The sequence below is a fragment of the Sus scrofa genome, chromosome 6 (genome assembly GCF_000003025.6).
Source record: "Sus scrofa isolate TJ Tabasco breed Duroc chromosome 6, Sscrofa11.1, whole genome shotgun sequence".
Classification (NCBI taxonomy): Eukaryota; Metazoa; Chordata; class Mammalia; order Artiodactyla; family Suidae; genus Sus; species Sus scrofa.
In genome coordinates, this window is record NC_010448.4 from 162509262 (window position 1) to 162535274 (window position 26013).

Here is a 26013-nt window from a genome sequence, read left to right on the forward strand (position 1 = left end):
TGCAATATAAAGTGCTTAATCATTTCTTAGGAACTTAGCAGTGTAAACAAATTATATATGAAATAATAATTTTAAGCCAATCTAAACATAGAATTTCTTGCATTCTATTGCCTGACCTTTTAATATATTATATTTCTTCATAGTTCTTATTACTACCTGATACTGCATTATACATTTATACCTTTATTTATTTACCTGTGTGTTTTTTTTTTTCTTCCTCACTAAAATATAAGGCAGGAACTATATATGCCTTGTTTATTTGTGTATTCCCATCACATAAAATTGTTTTTGGTACATAGGTAGAGTGCAGTATGTTTCTTGAAAACATAACGGAATAAATCAGAGTTCCCTTGTGGCACAGTGGGTTAAGGATACACCATTGTCATTGCTATTGCGTGAGTTACTGCTGTGATGCAGGTTCAGGCCCTGGCCTGAGAACTTCTGCATGCTGTGGATGCAGCCAAATTATATAATAAATTATATATTATACCACATATATATATATGGTATAAAGTAATGCAGCCAAATGTTACACACACACACACACACACACGGTATAAAGTAATGAATCAATCAGAGATATATAGAATCTAGATATATAGAATCTAGAGACTCCCTTTTCACTCTTGACCTGATTTCACTGTGATGCTGTGTCCAGAGTCCTCAGTCCATGACTCTGGACCCTAATCAGTTATCTCTATTGTAGAAATGGGAAAATAGAGGATCAGAGATAGGAAGTAATCTTTCCAGAGTCAAATAACAAGTCTGTGGCATCAACCAGGAAGAAAAGACAGGTCTCCTCTCTTTCAGTCCAACCTTTTGCCCATTCAGCCCCCTCCCATTCTCCAGCCAAAGATAGGCATTTTCCCATAGTGCTTTCTCTGTTAGTTTCCAAAATCCACTGAACAGTGTTCAATAAAGCAAACACTACTTTTTAGCACAAGTCAACCTTTTCCTAATTGATTTTTCCTATTTTTCAATAGATTTGTAATTGTCAATTTACTTGCTGATTTGAAGGCAGCACCTGGGTTTCTCATTCAAACCCTTGGAGTAATTTAACTCTACCTTGTAAGACAGGTCCCTATGCTTGTATTATTCTCTCTTGGCATTGTCTTTTCAATCAATCAGTCATGAAAAATTCATGCCTAAGGTAAAGCCCTAGTGAAACATTGAGAAACACAGTGATTATCTTTAAACAAAGGGGAGATCTTAGTGTTCGCTGAAATTCATTGGAGTGAGCAGCCTTTAATAAGGAAATGTTTTATCTGCTGTTTGCAATCTGCAAGATGCTCCACTTTTTCCATTTAAAATTGATCTCTTCCAATTCTTAGGTTTCCAAAACTGCTATAAGGTAAGCTCCATAAATGTGGATTCTAATATTTTGAAGTTTGTAAAAGCTAACTGAGCCTTTCATGAGTGATGGAAAATATGTCAGCTAAACATAGCAGGGGGATGGTGTAAATACAATTAGAATAATATTGTGTCAACTTTGAAAAACATGTTTATTTCATGTTGCAATTATAAAATATTTTGGTTTGCTTATTTGATTGTCCTGTAATTGTGGAGAGTGATTTATTACTTCTTCAAGTGGAATCAAACCTACTTGTGGCCCCAGACTAAACCCTTATATTGGTTCTAGCTGGACCTCAACCATAAAATGGAATGCGGACCTGGGTACAGCCTTCATAGCATCTGGAGACTGTACCCAGACCTCTCTTCAATAGTTCATGAGCATTTGCCATTGGCCTCATGGGAACGGATTGAGAGAATTTGTGTGGCTTAATATAAACCTTCCTCTTGGTGGGAAACACCCTTAAGCACCTGCTGTGGTAGCAGTTAGTGGTTTCATCTCTGCCCTCCAAAGCATTACCATGAAGTGTGTTATGGAACAGTGATTACATGATTTCTGGGTGCTTTGGGAAAAGGAAATACCGTTTCTAAGCATGTGCTGCACCCAATATCTCCTTCTCTGTCTCTCTGAATTACTGCTCTACAGTTGGCTCTCCATCAAGAGCCTTTTATAAAAGTTCTTTGTCTTCAGAGTCAAACTGAAAGCATGGGTCTTTCTAGTATTGCGTTTTATTTTGAAACATGATTCTGCATGGGAAGAGAGACGTTTGCTACTTTGTTTGCCTAGACTATCCAGAACTGAGAGAGAGATGCAGTATCTTTTATTATATAGAGCTCTAGCTTTTTAGTGAGATTAGCCTGATTTTGAATCCTGGTGCTGCCACTTGTCAGAACTGTGCCCTTGGGCAAGTTATTTAATATCTGTAAGAACTTTAGTTCCCTCATCTGTAGAATGGGAATATTAAGACCTCACAGTTATTGCTAGGATTGTTAAATAGGATTTTGCACCTGATATATGACAAGTCTGTAATAAAAATAAAATCATAGAAACCTATATCTTGGATCTGAAAGAACCCTTAGAAGAGTATTTCTTTCACCTCTCTGGTTGAAGATTGAGCCTTCAGACAGGTAAAGTATTATTGTTATGATTTTATGCTTGGATTAACAGAGGTAACATAAAACACACTGAAGTTTACAAAGTAAGTTATATAGGCAAGATTTGAATTCAGGTTTCTGCCTCCTAAAAGCATAATCTTATCTAAACTTCTCATTTTAGAGTAAGTCAAGAGAAAGAAACTGACATTGCTTTATAACATAACCATGTCACCACCCATGAACCCAGCCAAAATGTGAAATTCTCAAGGGCAGGAAATGATTTTTTTCCTACTACCTGAAGTTTGAGAATAAAAATCTAGAGAAAAATCAATCAAAAATACATATTAGTATAATTAAGTTTGAATAGTATTTTAAAAATAAGTAGACAATATTAAAAGAATAGATTTGTATCAAATTACACAACTATAAAAATAGTGAGGAAAAAGTCAATTTAACACAAATAGTGACTATGAACTACAATGTGAAGTAAATGACTTTTTCCTTTTTATTTTCCATTCTTTTAAAACTTTTTGCAGGTGTATTGACATACATTTTACATGTGACATAGTATAAGTTAAATATGTGCAAGGGACTAATTTGACGCACTTATGTATTGCAAAATGATTATCACCGTAGTGTTAGCTAACACCTCCGTCACGTCACACAATTATTTTTTGTAGTGAGGACATTTAATATTTACTCTCTCAACAACTCTCAAGTACACAATACAAATATTATTAACTATAATTACCATGGTGTACATTAGATCCTCCCAAAATTATTCATCTTGCAGGTGGAGGTTTTATTCTTTAACTATCATCTCCCTTTTCCTCCACAGCCTCAGCCTCTGGTAACCACCATTCTGGTCTCTGGCTTTTTAGATTCCACATATAAATGATTTCTTTCCCTTCTTTTCAATGTTTCTTTTCTTTTGCTCTCTCTTTGTTTTTTTTCTTTTCTGTGTTTCAAATAGTTTGGATTACTGAAGCATTACACAGTATATAATTTGGCTATTGGTAAATTACAAAGCACTCGAAAATTTAGAAGGCTTAAAAGAACAAGCATTTATTAATACTTATGGGTCAGCTGGGTGGTTCTTCTGTGTTGGTGGTCAACTCTGGATCAGATTTTGCCTAGGTTCTCTCTGATTTGGGCTAGGTTCTTTCATGTGTTTGCAAGCCAGCTAGCTATAAGGTGGTCTCTGATGGCTTAAACTGGAACAGCTGGGCTCTCTTCATTGTGGTCTCATCCTCTGTCAGCCTACTCTTGATGTGATCACATGGTTGTATGATTTCAAGAAAGAAGTGGAACTGGGCAAGGCTTCTTGAGATCTTGGCTCAGAACCAGTATAGTGTTACTGCCACCAATTTCTACTGACCAGAGCCGTTATGGGTCAGCCCAGATTCAAGAGGTTCACGTTTTAATGGGAGGAGCAGCAAAATTGTAGTTCAGTGTATACTGAGGGGAGAGAATTGTGGGAAAATGCCACAATCAATCTACTACATATGGTTTTCGTGCATTATAAGAAATAGACAACATTAAGGATCTCATGGAAGAGAAGTGTGCTGACATTAAATGAGGTAACCTAGGAATCAGAATCACTCCTCATATTATAATAAAATGATAATATAAGCAAATAGCGTACAAACCTAATAGAGATGAGACATGGGTAGCACTGTGGGACCACCTAGGAAGGTTTTAAGTTCACCCTAAGAGAGATACAGAAAGAACAAAAAAAGAGAAATTTTTAGTTTTGTCTAAATATGGAACCCTATGCATTCCTGTTTGAGAATTTCAGTAGGAAGGTTTTAAGTTCACCCTAAGAGAGATACAGAAAGAACAAAAAAAGAGAAATTTTTAGTTTTGTCTAAATATGGAACCCTATGCATTCCTGTTTGAGAATTTCAGAGACCCTGAAGAAAAACTGTGGCTTCTTCCCCCTTACCTTATGACTAACCCATTTAATAAATCAAATTTGTGTATATACCTGTTGCCCCACATGTCTTATTAACTCTGAGGTATCTCTTGGCAAAGGAAACATAGAGTGGGTCTATGTAGACGTTCATTCTCTTGGTGCATTATAGGTTGGCCTAGGATTGGAGCCATCTAGAATTGGAGCCAGAAATCTATTCATTCTCCTTTACCTTTATACCATCCTGGGAGAAGGACAAGAAATCAGTATTGGGGTGCTCTTTTCAAAACATAGATCTGAACCTTTCACACCAATACTTAAAACTCCTCGGTAACCCTTTCATGTTGCTTAAGGTGGCCCATGTGCCTTTTAATACCACCATCTCATTTCTTTGCTCTAGTCATGGGAAAGAACTTATGATTCCACAAACCACTCAACCTTTGTCCTTGCTTTCCCCCAAAAGGAATGGCTTCCACACTTTCCCTCCTGCCTGGCCAGTTCTTATTCATCAGTGAACACAGATTTCTTCCACTAGGAGGTTGGCTACAGATGCTGCTTAAGCATTTTGTGTGTGTGTGTCTGTCTGTGTGTGTGTGTGTGTGTCTGTGTGTGAAAGAGAGAGAGAGAGCGCATGCACAGGTGGGTGAGGCTGAGATCTAGATCGAGGTTTCACCAACTTCATGGTAAATCTGCTTTTTGAAAGAGTGTGCGTGTGCATGTGTGTGTGTGTTGCACATGTTTATTTTCCCCACTAGGTAGTTCCCTAAAGGCAAAGGCTGTTATTTATTTCTATAATCCCAGCACATAGCAGATGAGGAGTCCTGTAAATGTTTAGTAAAGGAAATGATTAAATGAATATTTCTTGAGTGTATGAATGAAATTTAGAACAAAAGTTTCTGTAGGAAATGCTGTCAGATTGAGGAAAAGAGAGGCATATTTTGTCTGTATGTTGGTGAATATTTATTCTGAGTTATAGGGAGAAGAAAGAGCTGCCCTGAAAGATCTTATTTTTATTCTGTCATGTTGCTAATGCCCTTGTTTGATATGCTAAACTTCCCTTGATGGGAATGTTTTGCTCCATTTCTTTTCTACCCCTTTTGGCTGCCTTTTCACAAGCCTTCAGTGAAAAAGAAAAATCTTCTAATGTGCAACTTGCAAGCCATTTTTTTATTATCTCTATCAGACTGCAGTATGTGAAGATTTTGACAATTTCCAATTAACAAGACACAGGTGCATCTGATTAACAAACTTTGTCGGTTCTCTTGACTCCTCAGCAACAACTTATAGTAGATAAGGATTCATTTTTCACGTTGTGATTATCTATACACCAGACTTCATGGTTTCCATACATCAGATCCAGGATTTCCTGGCACTTGGGTGGCAACCTGTAGATTTGTTATATGTATACACACACACACACACACACACACACACACACACATACACATATATATATTCATATATACAGATATATAAACATTTATATATATATATTTATATATACAAATAATACACATGTGTATAGTCTTCTATTGTTTCCTGACACATTGTCTTGGCAATTATATTTAATCCTATCAAAAACTTTACCAGGTAGGTATGATTGTCCTCATTGCAGATGAGAAAAACAACGCTCAGAAAGATGATAAAATACGGTCAAAGTTGTGCTGAGAGAGGTAGGCTTAGAACTCCAACATTTCTTTCTATAATGCTGGGAATCAGATGTGGCTCAGAGTAGGTAATATAAATTAAGCACTGAAAGGAAGTAGCTGATTGGCTGAAAAAATAGAGAACTGGATTTTATTCCCAACTCCAATTTTAGCCCTACATTGCTACATAACCTTTAATGTGTCATAACACCAAGGCACATTCTCACTGAACTCCTATGCAGTCCTGCCCAAATCACACTTACCTGGCAACATGGTGTTACACAACTAAACATGCACTGGACAAATGCCAAAGCAGCTTTCTCTCGCTGTGTTCTGTACCTCTCTGTCAAGTGGTTGTCACAAAAGGGGTTGCTGATATCACTCGTAGGAAAGCTATTTATGCCTAACTTAAAGGATCAAATTCTTTTTTTTTTTTTTTTTGTTTTTTGAGTTCCCATTGTAGCTTAGAGGTAATGAACCTGACTAGTGTCCAGTAATATGTGGGTTTGCTCCCTGGCCTTGCTCAGTGGGTTGAGGATCAAGTGTTGCTGTTAGCAGTAGTGTATGTAGGTTGCAGACATGACTTGGATTCTGCATTGCTGTGGCTATGGTATAAGCTAGCAGCTACAGCTCTGATTCGACCCACAGCCTGGGAACTTCTAAATGGCACAGGTGTGGCCTTAAAAAAAGAAAGAAAGAAAGAAAAAATTATTAGTAGAATAAAACTAGGATGAATGATTTTGAATACAGTTCCCTGTGCTGAACAGTGGGACCAGTTGTTTATCCTATTTATAATTGTTTGCATCTCCTAATCCCAAACATCCAGTCTTTCCCTCCCTTTCCCCTCCTCCACCTTGGCAATTACAAGCCTGTTCTCTATGTCTGTGAATGTGTTTCTGTATTGTAGATGTGCTAATCTTTTGGTCATATTGTAGATTTCACATATAAGTGATATCAAGTGGTATTTTTCTTTCTCTTTCTGACTTACTTTGCATAATATGATCATCTCTAGGTCCATCCATGTTGCTGCAAATGGCATTATTTCATTCTTTTTAATGTCTGAGTAATATTCCTATATACCACATCTTCTTTATCCATTCATCTGCCAATGGGCCTTTAGTTTGTTTCCATGTCTTGGCTATTATAAATAGGGCTGTTAATGAACATTGGGGTGCATGTATCTTTTTTGAATTATAATTTGCCTGAGTATATGCCCAGGAATGGGATTATTGTATCATATGGCAACTCTGTTTTTTGTTTTTAAGGAACTTCTATACTGTTTTCCACAGTGGTTGCACCAATTTATATTACCATCAAGAGTGTAAGAGGATTCCCTTTTCTTCACACCCTCTCAAGCATCTGTTATTTATAGACTTGTTAATGATGGCCATTTTGACTTGTGTGAGGTGGTATCTCACTGTAGTTTTGAATTGCATTTCTCTAAAAAATTAGAAATGATGAGCATCTCTTCACGTGCCTATTGGTCAATTATATGTCAACTTCAGAGAAATGTCTGTTTAGGTCATCTGCCCATTTTTTGATTGGGTTGTTTCTTTGTTTTTGCTGTTGTTGTTGTTATTGAATTGTATGAGCTGTTTGTATATTTTGGAGTTAATCCTTTGTCAGTTGCGTGGTTGCAAATATTTTCTCCTAGTCCATAGGTTGTCTTTTCATTTTGTTTATGATTTCCTTTATTGCACAAGAGCTTATAAATTTGATTAGGTCCAATTTGCTTACTTTTGCTTTTATTTCTGTTGCCTTGTAAGACTGACCTGTGAGAACATTGGTATGATTTATGCCAACGAATGTTTATGCCTAGTTTCTCTTCTATGAGTTTTATGGCATCTTGTCTAATACTTAAGTCTTTAAGCCGCATTATATCTCTTTAATGTTAAATCATCTTTCCATTCCTAGGGTCCATCTTACTTTGTTTTGCTGTACTATTTGTGTGTATGAATTTACTGCTAGGTTTGAATCAGTAATATTTTATTTAGAAAATTTCAATCAATGTTTATAGCCAACATAGGGCTATAATTTTCCATTCTCCAGTTGCCCGTGCTTGTTTTTGCTTCCAGTTTATAAGAGGCTCATAAAATGAGTTGGGTAGCTTTCCATCTTTTTCTTTTATTTCACTTGATTTTAATTTTTATGTAAATAAAATAATGTACATAATTTTAAAAGTCAAATGCTACTAGAAAGGCCAAAAAGAATATAGCCCCAGTTTTGATTACTGCTTCTTGAAGCAAGAATCAGCAAACTTCTTCTGTAAAGAACAAAATATTAAATAATTTAGGCTTTGTGAGCCAACAGGTCTCTGTCAAACTTCTTAACTCTATTGTCTTGTGGTAAAAGCTGGCATTTTTTTAATCAAAAACAGTCAGTAGGCAGAATTTGCTCCCCTGCTCTTAAAGCAGTCACTTCTATTTCTTTTCAATGTTTCTTCTGATACTACTTCCTGAATTTCTACAGAAAAATTCTAACTACTATTCTCTATTAATTTTAGTTTTAGGTGGTATTTATCAACTTTGCATTATGAAGATGATTTCATTCTTTAATAGTTATGCTATAAAATCCAAACACTTATCCTCCCTCCATATTTATTTTTATTTTATTTTATTTTATTTTATTTTTTTAGGGCCACATCTGCAGCGTATGGAATCTCCCAGGCTAGGGGTTGAATCCAAGCTGCAGCTGCTGGACTACACTACAGCCACTGCAGTGCTATATCCAAACCACATCTGTGACCTACACTACAGCTCCAGGCAATGCTGGATCCTTATCCCATGGAGTGGGGCCAGGGATCAAACCCATAGCCTCAGGTTCATTACCACTGAGCCACAGCAGGAACTTCTTCCTCCATATTTATGTTATTGTTTTGGTTAAATTAATATTCAGGCTTTCCTTTATTATGAATATGTAAATATTAATAAAGGTGAGTCTTATATATGATTAAGCTTTTCTCTCCTGCAACTACATACCCTGTCTTCTTCCTGCCTTCTGCTACTAGTTGCTTCTTTTTCTGTTAAACTGGTTTTCAGTGCACCTAATGCAAATTGCCTCTGTTTATCCCAAGTTCTCCCCCAGCCCCCACCATAACTTTGCTTGGCTGCTTTGGTCTCTGCTTCTATTGATGTATTTTATCATTAAAAGATGGGCATTAAATTTTAAAATAGATGTTCTAAATACATGTTTGGACCATGCTGATTTGTTTCATAGGCAAATTCTCCCATATCTATATTTTGTAAATCTTTTATGTCTTATTAGGAGTTTGATTTCCTTCAGAAGAATTTTCTATAAACTCCTGACTATAAAGATAAGCCTGACTATGAGTATCCTAGATTTTTGAATACAGAATTTCTGTGCTTCAACCACTTCAGAGAATGAGCCTCTAGTTTCCTGTCATGATGGACGAAGAGTCACTTGGGTGGTTGGTGTGAGGAAAGGAATCTGAGGACTTAATTTCTCTTTTTGGGGGGCTTCTTTAGGGTTGCATCTGTGGCATATGGAAGTTCCCAGGCTAGGGGTCAAAGTGGAGCTCTAGCTGCTGCCCTATGCCACATCCATAGCAAGTGGGATTCAAGCTGCGTCTGCAACCTGCACGACAGTTCAGGGCAACCCACTGAGCAAGGCCAGGGATTGAACCAGCATCCTCATGGATACTAGTTGGATTCATTACTGCAGAACCACAATGGGAACTCCCTTAATTTCTCTTTATAAGGACTTTGGACCAAGCTCTACCTTGCACCCCAAGTGCTCCCAGGGTTTTGCAATTATGAGATTCCTTGGTATATTTTTGTTTGTTTGTTTCTTAACTTTCTAATTTAAGTATTTGGAACTTTCTTTTTCAGTCTTTTTTTTCCTATTATGTACAAATAAGGCTAAAGTTTAATTTCCCTATGTACTCTTTTTGTTGCATGACATAGTCTCTGGTAAGTAGTGCTGAATTAATCATCAAATTCTAAACATTTTCTAGTTTCCATCATTATTTCTTCTTTGATACATGAAAAATTATGAAAAATATATAAAAATTTCAAAATATCTAAGGGGCTTTTTTAACCTTTTGTAAAACATTGATGATTTTATAACTTGATGGTGAGAGGGTGTGATTAGAAGAATATTAAGTCTCAAATATTATTTGAGATTTGTTTTATGACCACATGTACATGGTTTATCTTGAATAAACCCCCCTTATCCACTTTAAAAAAATATTCCCTAATTGTGTATGTGGAGAGCATTGTAGGTTTTAGTAAGTGATCTTTTAATGGAGTGTATCAATTGGAAGATTGCAATTTTCTGTATGCTTCTGAAGTTTGGTTGTCTATACTATCAATTACTGAAATTAATCATTGGGGGTTAGTCACTTTTTACATGTGGTTTGTCAATTTTTGCTTTATATTTTTGTTTTATTAGGTGGATACATATTTAAAGTTGTTATATCTTCTTGAAGAACAGTTGCTTTTTTTCTGTGGTCTGCATCTATGGGATGTCGCAAATGGCCAGGAATTGAATCCAAGCCACAGATATGACCTACACCACAGCTGCAGCAATGCCTGATCCTTAACCTACTGTGCTGGGCCAGGGATCGAACCTGTGCTTCTGCAGTGACCCATACTACGAAGACAGTGTCAGATCCTTAACCCACTGTGCAACAGAGGGACCTCCCAGAATATTTGCTTTAATATGGTCATTCTGTACTTAATTTTATTTTTTTTCCTTCAGTGTATTTTGTCTGATATTGCCATAGCTGAAACAGCTTTCTTTTAGTAACTATTTTCATAGTATATCTTTTTCTATCCTTTCAGTTTCAGTTTTTTTGTGTCATTATGTTTTAGGCATGTCTCTGGGAAAGATGATAAGTGTAGATATTTTTTTTTTCCCGATCAGTTTTTTAACAAATAGATCAGTCAATTTCCAATATTTGTGATTATTGATATATGGAGTTATTTCTACTATCTTATTTTGGGCTTTCAATAAAAGAATGTTTTTCATTGCTTTGTATTCCCTCTCCTGTCCTATCTTCTACTGTGTTAGTCATGTTTTCTTTATTTTCTTTTTCCTTTTACTCATTTGGAATTAAGAAATCCTGTTTATATTAATGTAGTGACAACTCTTGAATTGCCACATTCCTATTTTATAGCAATGTCTTAAGTAAACTAGCTTTCCTATCTTCCTTTGGAATCATACAAGGATCTTAGAATACTCTGATTGCCTCTCTTCACTTCACCATGGTCCCAGTCATATCTGCTTTGTTGACCAATGTTTTGGCAAACTCTTTTAACACCCCTAAGATTTAATATTTTTATGATAGGAGTTCCCATCATGGCTCAGTGGTTAACGAAATCTGACTGGCATCCATGAGGACACAGGTTTGATCCCCGGCCTTGCTAAGTGTGTTAAGGATACAGCTTGCTGTGATCTGTGCTATAGGTTGCAGACGTGGCTGAGACCCTGCATTGCTGTGGCTGTGACATAGGCCAGCAGGTTACAGCTTCGATTCGACCCCTTGTCTGGGAACCTCCATATACGAGTCATGTAAATAATGTTATTAAATATTCCTATGGTTTCTAGGTGTTCACAGGTTATCTAGAGCAGTATTTTCCAAGCTTTTTTCACACTGGGTACACAGAGAAAATAATACTTATACACATAGGGAAGATGGTATCTATGCACAATTTTGGGGTTCTTAGGAACTCATGAAGCTTGTTGAAAAAAAACCCACAATGTAAAAATGAAACAAAAAAACATACATAGAATATAAATGCTAGATTTATTTTTAATCTTCAAATTTTAATTGGAACACTTGACTTTTTGTCCATGAACATTCCACTTATGAGGTTTTGATTTCTAAATTGGATAGATGCAATTCCTAATCAAGACTTTTCAATAGTGATCTCTTCAAAATATTAATAGTCAGCCATTAATGAGAAATGGTTTGCACAATAAAGTGATAGAAATTTTTAAACTGTTCAAATATATAAACCATATGAAATTATATTAAGGCATCTAATAGTTCTTTTCTTTCACCCATACTTGCAATTTTGAAATTTCTTGTGAAAATCATGACTTTAAAATCTAACGAAACTTTCAATAAAATGACTTAAGATAATCAAACATTTTAGAATCTCTAATGTGCACAACTAGTCTTGGGACTAGCTTAGATACCATTAAGTGGGAAATTTATTCCTGATTGGACAAAAGTACTGGATATATGGGAATACAGAGAACCAAGGCCACTGTCTGGGACTCCATTCAGGCTCCTCACTACATCCTCAGCCACAATGGACCACTCTGTGGCCTAATGGAGCTCATACTGTAGGAGAAAATGTCCCAATAAAAATGTAGAAAGGAGAGACCCCGGCCATGATGACTAAGCAAAGTCTAGCCAACTGCCCCAATCAGTCCTCCCCCACACATCTGCTTCTGTAAATTTGTTTCCGCACCTACTACCTTGCCTGACGTCACTCCGGTCCAACTAGCCAAGCATGGCCCCGGAAGACGTAGCCCATAAAAGCCTTGTGAAACCCTTCTTCCGGGCTCAGACTCTGGAGATCGATCTCCTCTGAGCCCGCCGTCGTAATAAACCTGAGTTCTCCAACTCTCCGAGTGCTCGCTTGGTTTCTCGCCGGGTCAAAGAGCTGATCCACTGCAGCCACAGAGCTGCCGGAGCTGGTACATTACAGCCATGGGGCTGTCACTAGAGCTGATACGCTGCAGCGCAGGGCTGCTGGGTGTCTGCCGTAACAATACTCCTCTATAGCACCATGAGCTCCTTAGGATGGGCTGAACTCCAGCCTCACATATGGGTCTACAGCAATGTATTACTAAAACAAAAACCCTGGATTAAAATTTTAAATATAGAGAAGAGAAGCAAAGAAATAATGGAAGGACTGGAGGAAGTCGTAATGAACTAAAAGATACAGTTTCATTGAAGATAAGGGGGTAAAACAATAAATATTGCATACCTATTATTAGATAGATGCAATATGCCAGGTAATTCTTTATATAACCTCAGATTCTTTTACTTGTCTTTTTAGGTCCACGCCCAAGGCATATGGAAGTTCACAGGCTAGGGGTTGAATTGGAGCTGCCGCTGCTGGGCTACACCACAGCCACAGCAATGTGGAATCCCAGCCCTGTCTGTGACTTACATCACAGCTCATGGCAATGCCAGATCCTTAACCCACTGAGCAAGGCCAGGGATTGAACCTGCGTCTTCATGGACACTAGTCAGATTCATTACTGTTGGGCCACGATGAGAACTCCATCTTACAGGTTCTTACAACAGCTTTCTTAAGATAGTATTATCATCTCAATTCCAGATTGATTGTATAAATCAATTAAGAAAGAATAATCATATGGGCAAGCTCACAGAACTAGTGGGGAACTGGGTTTCAGTTCCAGGTATATCTGACTAGAAAGTCCATGATATTATTGTCTTGAATCAATGGGCTTGGTTCAGTTTTTAACTCTATTACTTACTAGTTATGTAATTTTAATTTATTTAAACTCCATACCACTTGGCTCATCCTAAATAAGAGGTAATAAATGATCCCTGTCTCAGAAAGTTCGTTATCTTCAAAACAGATGAGATAATGTATCAGACATCATATTGTGGTAAGGCCCAACTATCACTAGTTACTATATTAAACGCTCCAACAGCAAGTGCTTAACTTCAAATTTGGTGCATAGAAAGTCTCAAAGTTGTTAGTTATCATTATAGTTGTTGCTATTACCAGTACCTCATGGATTCAGTTTCTTCTGATTTTGAGTAAATAACTGACAAGAAATTGTAAAATATGGAAAGCCAAGATTTCCTGCTCTGTTTACTTCCAACTACCTTTGATTCTCACAACCACATGCTGCCTTGCATGGGTGGGGAATAGTAAAAGATGATTTTTTTTTTTTTTTTTTTTTTTGCTTGTGGTGTCATGGAGAAAATACGATCTTTATTGTCAGAACACTTAAGATTTAAGTCCTAGCTCTACTAGTTAATAGTCCTTAGATTTTAGGGTGGTGGGGTAAGCCAATTAGCCTTTCTTAGCTTCAATTTCCTCATGTCTAAAATTGGGCTAAATAAAGGAAATTTTGTTTATGGATGGAAAGCTAAATAATATAGCATATTTTAAACACCTGGGAAATGTTTTGGCAGATAGTAGGATATTAATAATTAATAAATATTGCATTTTTAAATGTCTTTTTAATTTTTTTATTAAAGTATGACTTATTTACAGTGTTGTGCCAATTTCTGCTGTGCAGATGTGGTACATGTATACAATGGAATGCTCTTCAGCCATTTTTTTATTTCTTTATTCCAGCTTCATATATGCACATTATTTCTTTATTAGGTTTTCCTCTGAATTTAGCATTAATCTAGACCCTGAAAGTACAGTATGGCTTCTAGGTTCACTGGAAATGGATCTGACACCTGGAATCTCAGAAGAAAAAAGGGGGATTAAGCTTTGTGAGGTTCAAAGGCCATTTGTCCCCTTGATATTGATTTTCTTAAATCAGACAGTAGCCAAGACCCTGGGAGAAGTAATTGAACTGACAACAGGCAGGTCCAGGTTATTAATAATTGAATAGCCTTGGACATTCTTGATGACTTAATTTAATGACAGAATGGAGATCTGAAGCCGAAATGCCTGGAGATGGGGTCAATGGCTAAGTCTCTAAGGAGAAAGGAAAACATGAGTTATTCCTAAGAGTTTATTTCATACAACAAAACATTTTATAGTAGTCCCAAATATGAGGGACTGGTTTTGGTTTTCTCTTTTTCAAGGAAACCAAAATTTTAAAGGCTTGAAAATTGCCACAATATTTATATTTATTTCTGCCCTTATTTTGGAAAACAGCCTTGACTAGAGTTATGGGATTGGAGCTTTTGTAACTCAGGGTAGAGATCTTGGATAGCTTACTTAACTTTTTTATCCCTTGGATTCAAATATCAATTTTCCACACATTGATTTCATGACTGAACAAGTTAGTTACCATCTCTAAACCTCAGTTTCCACATTTATAAAATGGAGATACTGATATTTTTTGTTATAATGATTAGAAAATATGTAAAAAATTAAAAATAATATAAAATTTCCGGCACTTGACATTAATACCTCACACAGTAAATATTTGTTCAATGAAAAAAAATACATGAATTTTGATGCTTCTCTCTTTTACTGCCTCTGGACAGAAAAGCTAAACTATGGTAACCTTTTGAAAGCTTTTCATTTTCTCTGACTGTTTAGGCTGTACTTGCCCTGGTCCTTATACTCTTTTCTCTAGACTGTTTCAGTAGCCATTTAATGCCCTTTAACCTCAGTTCTCTTTTCTTTCCCAATCTCTCCTCTCCACTTGTGACAAAATTGTTATTAAAACAAAAGCCCGGAGTCCCCATTACGGCTCAGTGGTAACAAACGTGACTAGAATCTATGAGGACATGAGTTTGATCCCTGGCCTCGCTCAGTGGGTTAAGAATCCAACATTGCCGTGAACTGTGTTGTAGGATACAGACTCGGCCCAGGTCCTGTGTTGCTGTGGCTGTGGTGTGGGCTGTCTGCTGTAGCTCCAATTTGACCCCTAGCCTGGGAACTTCTATCTGTTTCACTGGGCCAAAAAAAAAGGCACACAAAGACCTGATTTCTTTTAACTCTACCACCCTTTGCGGAGGGCTTTATCATTTAAAACATTCCAGCCCACCCCCACCCCCATTTGAAATGTGAGAACCTGAGAGTGAAGGGACTTAGCCAAGTGCCTGTGCTCCTATAAATTCATGGTAAACATAGAACTGAGCCCAGTGCCCCTGGCCCCTAGCTAAGGACAACAAAGAGGGAACAGACCTATGTCCTCTGGTTCTAGTCAGAGGGGTACTGAACAGTTACAGAATTTTTAAATTTCACTTTTGTACTTAGCTATTATCTTCAGTTTTGCTGAACTTCAAATGCACTACTGTTACTTTAATTATAATACTCTTCATTTCCATGCAAATTCTAGGTCCACCTATAGAGAGGGCACAATTAATAATAACTAAAACCTCTATAATATTCACTATGTGCCAATAATGGTTCTAAACACTGTATATGTATTAACTTATTTAATTCTCATCTGTAAGCCTAAGTACCATTATTATCCCAATTTCTCGTATGAGGAAACTGAGGCACAGAAAGGTTTAATAGCTTGGTAAGGACACAATTTGAGAATGGTAAAGTGGGATTAAAACTCAGGCTTCCAGGTTCCAGAGTCTATGTTCTGTTCTTTTTGTTGTTTTTGTTTGTTCATGGGTTTTTGTTTTTTTTTGTTTTTTGGTAGGGGGAATGGGGAAAGCATATAGAAGTTCCCAGGCTAGGGGTTGAATCAGAGCTGCAATTGCCAGCCTATATATACCACAGCCACAGCAATGCAGGATCCGAGCCACATCTGTGACCTACACCACAGCTGAAAACAGTGCTGGATCCTTAACCCACTGAGCAAGGCTAAGGATCGAACTCACATCCTCATGGATACTAATTGGATTCCTAACCTGCTGAGCCACAACAGGAACTCCCAGAGTCTTGTGTTCTTAAGTGCTATGCTAAGATAGCAGGAACACATTGAATTTCTGTGGGCACCATGTATCCTGTTGGTAGCTAGTCATATGGCTTCCTTTAACTCTGCTTATTTTTTCCATCCTAATTATCAGGAAGTGGCAACTTGAATAGCACGGTTGTCTGATAAGCTTTACTCTCTTTCTTTTTCAGAGAGTCATTTTCAACATTGTTAACTTCAGCAAAACTAAAAGTCTTTATAGAGATGGGATGGCCCCTATGGTGAAATCCACCAGCAGACCAAAATGGTAAGTGACTCACAGAATGGGACCTCCTTCCGGTTGGTGAGTTTGACTGAGGGCTTGCGTGAATATCCTGAATGGCTCGGGCTTTGCCTCACTGGCATGAAGAAGAGTTAGAGAGGTTTTGGATGTTCCTTGTCTGTTCTTTGAGAATGTTGGAATAGGAAACAGTTCCATGTTTGGAGTCACTAGCATTCTTTTATGAGGGAAGGTACAGTTATTTGGTAATCTTTCTGTCTCGTTTCCCTTTTATCATGGCATCTTTGGAAGCATAATTAAAGTTGATTCTGTTTTTTTGTTTTTTTTTTTTTCCTTCTGACCCGAGCATATACATTGTACAATAACCTAGGAAGACATTGGGAAATACAGTTAAGTAGATTTCCTTTGCTTTGCTTGTTTTGATGTGGTGTTTTTTATAGACATTGTGTGAGTTTTTTGGATGTAAATGTCATTTGTCCCATTGCTATAGTGAGGATAAGGAGAGTTGAAGAGGATTATCTAATAATAGTAATGATGACTGCTGCCGCTTGCTGAGAGAGCCCGTTCTTTGTCAGATGTTTCACATTTGCTGTTACTAGTCTCACGACAATTTTGCAAGGGAGATTTTAAATAGTCCTACATTATAGATGAAGGAATTGAAGCTACATGAGGTTAAGTACTTTCTCATGACCACAGGCAGTAAAGGGAGGAGTCTGTGTTATGTTTATTAACCTGCACTACTATTCAAACCAGTTAATTTGTTCATCCATCCATTCATTTAAAATTGATTGAGTGCACCAAAAGGAGAGTTTTTAAAGACAGAAACCAAGTGTTACTCATCTGTCACACAGTAGGTGTTAAGTGAATGCCTGTTGAACTGAACTGAATTCATGATGAAAATTTACATGAAAAGTGCCAGGCACTTGCTAAGTGCTCAATAAATGTCATCTATTATTAATAGTATTATGTAGAACACTATACAAATGCAAGGAATTGTTAATAATATTCTAGCTTTGATCCCTGTTCAAATTTTAATGACTAGTGAGAAGATCATCTCCAAATGTCTATATTTATAGAAAGCTAGCAATTCATAAATATTGAATTGTGCTTTTATCTACAAACGATACTTGGAAATTTTCTGTAAATGCTGGGCTGAGAAACTCAGGTTTGTAAAAGTGTAGGTATTTGATGATGATAATCAAAACTGTTTATTAAAAGATAAAAATATCTTCTTGGGCCTGTTTTTTTATGTTACTGCTTCACGTTATCTATACTACTGGTCCTCAATTTCCTTTTGAGAGTGAGAGCTGAACAAAGGGTAGGCTTTTGCTTTGAGTTTCTGAATTTAGCCCGAGTGGATAATAACAGAGCACTTCTCTCTGTTAATAGACTTATGTGTAGATTCTTACTTCAGACCTTGACAACAAAGGACATCACTGTTGACCTACTCACAAGGGCCTGTAATTCTTTCACTGGACTCTGTTTTGGGATCTTACACAGCAATGATAACAGTATCCTGTTTCTCCAAAGTGTTCATTTCTGGAGTCTTTTCTTTTTGCGTGCTTTTAAAAATCCTTAATCCTTAATTATTTCATTTCATTTTGTTTTGTTTCTCACTATCATTTGGGTTCTCTCTGTCAGGGCTCTTGACAAGATTTTGAGATATTAATGAGTCCTTGCATTTATAATGCCTTAGATTTAAGTTTTCATTTTCAACCAGTATTGGCAATCACTCCGCAGCATCTGAAATCACTGGACTTCTCTAATGGTCTAAAAGAGAAAACCAGGTGTGTAGTAGTTGAAGCCAGGAAAGCACAAGGAACTAGAGTATATAAAGTTGTTGATCTATCCAATCTCCTCTATTTTCTACTTTATCATCCCCAAAACTTGGGCACAAAGCTTTTTACATTCCTTCATACTCTTCCTTCCTCAAGCAAGATGTTTAGTTATTTATTTACTTAATAGAACCTTATTGAGCACCTTAATGTGCCACGCACTCCACTATAGCTATTGGGAATACACAGTATGGATATGACAGAAATTATGTATTCCCAAAGGGGACTTTAATTTTAGAATGTTATTACCTGATCTCTATAGGCCATAATTGTTATTCTCCTTTCTACTGGTTTGTTCTGAAGATCCTCTCTGTCCCTTTGGAGCTTTCTGTGTAGGACTTTTTTCCAGTTCCTTGTATTGATTATCAGTATCTGAGCCTATCTTTCAGTAATCATTATCCTAAATGTTCCCAGGTAACATAAAGAAGTATATGTAACTATTTCACTCTCAGATTATTAGATTTTATTGGTTCTATGGAGTTCCGCAATTTAAGATTCTAAACAACATTCCAACTCAAGGCTGACAGGTGGCATACAGATTTCAATATTAGAATATTTTTTCTAATGTCTTCCTAATTCTCGTTTCTCCAGTGCTTGGGTAACCACCATAACAAAAAGAGAAACAGGTGGTCATTTTCTTGTCTAGGGGTTTTACCTCCTTTAATATTACAAATAGGCCTTGAGGATATTTTTACCTCATGAAAAACATTAAAAACTAAATTTCCTGCATGGAATACATAGCAAATTGGGAAAACAAACTTTCTTCACATTTTCAAGGTGAAATAAACATTCTTCTTCACCTCTCACAGGGACTGTAACTGATCCCAAGCAAAAGTGTCTCAGGCCTTAGCATGGGTCTGGTAATCAATTATTAGTTGTAGAAGCAAATGAGCAAAAGAAGCAACTGAAAAACCGTTATGCAAATAAATATGTGGCCACTCAAAGCTTTTCTGCCTTGAGGAGATAAAGCCAGCATACCTAGCAGCAAAACGGAGAAACTGGAAGATTCAGAAGTTTTCTGCCTATTGAGTTTATTTTAATTCTGTTTGCAGATTAGACTTTCAAGGAGTGTTGGTTGTTAGAACTGTGTAGCATCAAGTTATGGCAACCATAACTCATTAGTATTTTTAAAATATTGTCAAAGGCTGAAATTGCTATGTGCTGGACACTGTTGGAAACCAGCATTACAAAATAGCTGATAACTGTGCAGAAACTAAACCTAGGATATTTACACAACTATTAAGTGGAGCCATTAGCCAGAGACCTCAGGACTCCACCTTTACTGCTCCTCCCATATTCCATGCATAGGAAGGGCAGAGAGAGGGGCATAAAGAGGCAGGAAGTAGCATGCAGATGTGTGTCTTTTGGTAGATATGAAATAACTTCTCAGATCGACTTGTCCTTCATAGTAGATTGAGGATATTGGACTAAATCTTAGAGATAGCTTTCATTTAACACATTTTTTTTTTTTACCACATTTTTATTGAGCATCTAACTTTGTGCTATGTATGACCTGGAAAAAAATATATATATATATGTATATTATATGTTGTTGTTGTTGTTGCTGCTGCTGTTTAGGGCAGTACCTGTGGCACATGGATGTTCCCAGGCTAGGGGTCGAATTGGAGCTACAGCTGCCAGCCACAGCCACAGCAATGCTGGATCCAGGCCAAATCTGTGATCTACGCCACATCTCATGGCAGATCCTTAACCCACTGTATGAGGACCGGGATCGAACCCAAGTCCTCATGGATACTAGTTGGGTTTGTAACCTGCTGAGCCACAATAGGAACTCCCTGGATTGTATTTTTAAAATTTTGTTTTTTAGAGGTTTAAATGAAACACAAACATAAAAAGGTACAATGTAAGGAGCATTGCATTAAAAACCATTAGGGAGGTATATAAGGTGTGCTCTAGATTAGAGATGAAGAAGAAAATGATACCATTAGGTTGGGGGAGAAAGGGAGAAGCTTTGGGGGCAGGTGGTATTTCAGCTAGATCTTAAGGAAATAGGACAAGAACGAAATGTAGGAAATGGGATTCTAAATCGAAGATACAACATGATGAGCCATGATACCTCTTTCACGAACTTGAGTTTCTTCACTGTAAAAAGTATGTAATAATACTTTCTCATAGAGTTGTTATAAGAAATAAATGTGAAAAGGATGTGTAAAAATTTTTTAAAGTCTCAAGGATCTTATTAATTCAATAAATTTCCTGACCATTTCTTTTCTTTGACTCACCCATCCAACGCTGACTTAATGAGCATTATTCTTTCTCTCTCTCCTTTCCTTCTTCCTTCCCTCCTTTCCTTCCTTTATTCTTTTCTCCCTTCCTTCAGCTTGTCAGTAAATTCTTACTGAGTAGTTACAATGGACGAGGAATTAAGTAAGATGTTAGAATAAAACAAGAAAGAGATAGAATTACTGTTCTCATAGAGTTCATCATTTACTAGGCTAGACATTAAATGTGTAACTTTAGATAAATATGAAAACTATTACAGCAGAGGGAATTCACCATGTTATAAAAACTATTCAGCATGCTGTATAGCATATAAATATTAGTCAGCTTCAAGGATAAAAGACTTTTCTCAGGCATGTTATTTATACTGAGAGCTGAAAGATGAATAAAAATTAGGTCGTAACAGGTGGGGATATGTGTGAAGTAATAGGATGTGTTTGAAGGCCAAGAGTTGAAAGAGAACATCACGTCTTTGATGAACAAAGGCCTTTGTGATTGGAGCATGAAATTCTAAGGAGAAAGACTGGAGAGGTAGGTAGGAGGGAAATTGAGGTTAGCCTCATAAACCAAGCTAGAGAGCTAGACTTGATTCTGAGGGCAATGTGAAGAAATTGAAGGGATTTACCAAGAGCAGGACATGATTGGCAATTTAGAAAGGTTAATCTCGTTACTGAATAGAGAATATCTTGGAGGGTAAGACAGTTGTTTAAAGGTTTCTGGTATACCTTAAACTGATTATGGATTAGAGTGACAAAAGTAGGGATGAAAATAAGTGGATGGATTTGAGTGGAAGATTGAATAGACTTGACTTTGTGATTGATAAGATATGAAGAATAAAAGGGAGGAGGGTCTTGTGTGACACCAGTTTTCTAGGATAGGCAACAGAAGCGATCGCGGTACCATTTACTAAAGTTAGGGACTCTAGGACAAGGGACAATTTTTGGCAAATTTGGTTGGATAGGGGTATGCTGGGCATGGCCTTGGAATCATTCAGCTAGAACTGCCTGGATGACATGCAAGCAGAGACAGCAAGTAGGTAATAGGGCATGTCAATAAGAAGGTCAAGACATGAATATGGAGATGTAGATTCAGAAGTCATCAGCCTATAGATGATAACCAAAACAGTGGGAACATATGTGATCCCTCGGGGAGGTCATATGGATTGAAAAAAGAAGATTAGAGCAGGACTCTGAGAAATCTACATTTAAAGGTCAGATAAAGGATAAGAAACACAAAAGGAGATGAGAGGTATTGGCCAGAGAATAGGAAGAAACCAAGAAAATGTGGCATCATGACACTGAGAAGACAAAAAGAGGGAGTGGCTAATACTGCCAACTGCTACTGAGAGGTCACAGATAATTAAAGTCTTTAAATGCTGTGTGCTTGTAGTGACATGAAGAGGCTTTGGTGAGTGCACTTTTAGTGGTATGGGGAGAGTCCAAGCCAGACTGTGAGTTTGGGGATGGAGAAAGTGTGAAGAAATGGAGACCATAAATACGTACAGTCCTTTCAAAAATTTGGCTGCAAAAACTGAGGAAAGAGATACAAACCCATGCAATAGACAGCAAGTAAACAGACAATTAAAATGATCTTTTGAATTAAATGCACAGAGGTATGTACAGATAAACAATAGATCTATTATTCTTGCTAAAAGGATAATTTTTAACCTTACTCTTGTCAAAAAATATCTGAAATTTTAAAATTAATGTTTTCTTCCTGAAATAATGGTGATTTACTCTATCATTACAAAATAATATTTTGTAACATTGTAAATTCATGAATTAATATTTTGTAAAACAATTGTCATATATTTAAAATTAAATTACATACCCTTGCCCCTCCATGTACCTATCTTCCTTCCCTGCTTTATTTTTCTGTATTCTACTTATTTCTTTCTAACAAACCTCTATTAGAAAGTAAACTCCATGAGAATAGGAATTTTTGTCATTTTTAAAAATTTCCTTCTATATCTCTAACATCTAGACTGTGCCTGACACGTAACAGACATTCAATTAATGTTTGTTAAATAAACAAATTAATCCATTATCCCTGCACTAAACCAAACAAGTACCTTTAATTTTATGTTTTCTTTTTTAGTTTGTTTCCACATTTTTTACAATATAATGATTAAATATATATATATTTATCTTCTGCTTTTTTCATTCAATACTATATCAAAGCAATTTCTCCTGTTTTTTTTTTCCTAATGTTCATTATAGTTATACAAGTTAGAGAATTTTTTATTGTTTTTGTATATCACAAATTACTGTACCACAAATTACTGTTTATTAATTTTTTAAATCAGCTCTCAAGAGAGAGATTGCAGGGTTAATGATTGTAAGCTCCTGGTATACATACTCTCAAAATATATCATTTAAAATGTTACTCTTGTTTGGTCTTTCACTCTTACCAGTTTTACTGAAATCTGACAGTGTTAGGAATTGGCACTGAGGAAGTTCCCTGGTGGTCCAGCAGGTTAAGGTTCCAGTATTTTCACTGCTGAGACATAGGTTCGATCCCTGGCCTGGGGACTTTTGTATGATGTGGGTGCAGCTTAAAAAAAGAAATTGTTGTTGAACAAAATGACTAATTTAGGAGCTGTATAATGGTCCTTGCAATTGTTTTGTTCTCCTTTAAGTTTTATGTTTTAAGACTATTGGCATTAATGCAATGACACAAAATCAAGTTTCCAAAAATAAATATACATGCATTAAGAAGAAATAGCAAAACGTTACAGACATCTGGTTCTGGAAGAAGATGGAGTAGATGCATTTCTCTCTATTTGTTCAAATACAGCTGAAAAACCCCACACATTACTTATGGAACAAACCTAGAAGACTCTGAAAGGTGAAGAGAAGAAGGAAGACTTTCTAAGAGGCTTCTTAGGACTTGAGAAATGATACAGTGATGAGAACCCTGGGTTTTATTATTGCCTTATAAATGCCAGAATGGTTGCTCAAGAAGCCAGCAACCTGGAAATGCCAATGGGCACAGACAAAAGCCATTCCTTTCCAAACGCCTGTTCTTGCCAAACAAAGGACCAGGATAGTAAGATGGGAAAACTTTCAGATAATAATTAATACTGTAGCCTAACTGGAAAAAATCTGCAGCCCCATCTCCTCCCTCACCAACAAAAGGTGAGTGGGGAGCCTAGAATTCCATTGGCTCTAAACCTTTGAGCAGGTGGTATCAGAGACAAGTAGAGAACCAGGACTTTCATTCCTCTAAATGCCCCTCTCCTTTCTGTGATGTCAGGCCACACGAGGAAGCTGGATTTTCACCACCATCTGAAGATGGGTTCAATAGCAGAGTGCAGGGGAACAGAGAAAAGAATAAATGAATGTGAGGATGGAACAACAGAAGTTACCCCTTCTAAACAATAGAGAAAAAAATAGACTTAAAAAAATGAGCAGACCCTCAGGGACTTATGAGTCAATAAATCTAACATTCATGCCATTAGGATTCTAGAAGGAGAGGAGAAAGAGAATGGGATGGGAAAAAAGTATTTTAAATGGTGGAAATCTCAAATTTGATAAAAGGCATGATCCTACAGATTCAGGAGACTGAGTGAACCCTAAACAGCAAAAACTGAGGGAAATTTATGCCAAGAAATATCATTAACAAAATTCTAAAAACTAAAGACAAAGAAAGGATCTTGATAATAGTGAGAGGAAATAAGCCAGAAGGAAGTGACATAATATTTTTCAAATGCTGAAAGAAAAGAATTGTCAACCCAGAATTCTATGTACAACAAAAATATATTTCAAGCATGAAGGAGAAATCAAGACCTACTCTAAACGAATGGATAAAGGAAGTTCTTGAAACAGAGAAGAGATAATAAAAGAAGGATTCTTAGAATATCAGAAAGGAAGAAAACACAGAAAGAGTGAAAATATGGGTAAATACAATAAACTTTCCTTTTTTCTGTGTTCTCTAAATTATGTTTGGAGTTCCCTGGTGGCCTAGCAATTAAGGACTCAGCATTATCACTGCTCTACTTCAGGTTACTTCTGTGACTTGGGTTTGATCTCTGGCCTGGGAACTTTTATATGTCACGGGCACAAGCAGCCAAAAAAATTATTTGGTGTTGAAGCAAAAATTATAATAATGTCTGATGTTTTCAATGTACGTGGAGAAAATATTTATTACAAGCATATATGGAAAGATAAAGGGACTTAAAAGAAGGAACAGTTTCTACAGTTCACTCAAATTGGTAAATGTCAACACTAGTAGATTGTGATGTTATATATGTAAATTATAATAGGATGGTGAAGGAGAGGCAGCAGGGTATGAATATATAGGGGCGATATCTGGGAGACCTTTGTTGCAATGAGATAATTCTGCATCTTAATTGTGATGATGGTTACATGTGATAAAATGGTGTAGAGTAGGATGAACTGGGACTTTGCTGGTTAGTAGATGAAAGCTATTACTTTTAGAATGGGTAAGCCGTGAGGTTCTGCTATATATAGCTCAGGGAACTATATCCAATCACTTGTGACAGATCATGTTGAAGATAATATGAGAAAAAGAATATATATGTGTGTGACTGGGTCACTTTTCTGTACAGCAGAAATTGACAGAACATTTTAAATCAACTATAATAAAAATTTTTAAAAAGGTATAGAACTATACACACACGTTGTAGCAATGCAAATTTCCTGATTTGATGCAGTACTATAGTTATGAAAGATGCAGCCTTTGAGGAAAACTAAAAGGGTACATAAGATCTCTCTGAACTTGTTTCACAAATCCATGAGAATCAGTAATTATCTCAAACCCCCAAATTAAATCCATATTACTTAACTCTCTTCCCTCAATAAAAAGCCCCCAAAGCATAATAGTTTGAAGAATGTAAAAAAGTAGAGAAGTATTTGAGGCTTCATAGGGATTGAATGAGGGGTGGGGGAAAAATACGGGGAGGAGTCTTTTGAAGCCAGACATGTAACAAAAGGAAAAACTACAAAAAATTAGTCCGGGATAGATCATGTGACCTGAGGAAGTACGGAATTAGAAATAGGGCAATGGGGGAGCGCAGCATGCACTTGAGTCTGTGTTCAACCTCTGGGACGTCTGCTAGCTCCTCGAAGGACCCAGGAGTGAGTCATATAACCTCTCTGCGCCACGTCCTCACAC

At 36.7% G+C, this 26013-nt stretch overlaps 1 protein-coding gene across 2 annotated transcripts in view; it reads left to right on the plus strand.

Moving 5' to 3' along the window:
• Nucleotides 1–26013, plus strand: part of AGBL4 (ATP/GTP binding protein like 4) — a 1262788-nt gene that overhangs the window by 555767 nt on the left and 681008 nt on the right. For both annotated transcript variants that reach the window (XM_021097823.1, XM_021097822.1), the window contains exon 4: nucleotides 16734–16828. In XM_021097823.1, the coding sequence (XP_020953482.1) occupies nucleotides 16734–16828 (95 nt within the window). The remainder of the gene's footprint in view (nucleotides 1–16733; nucleotides 16829–26013) is intronic.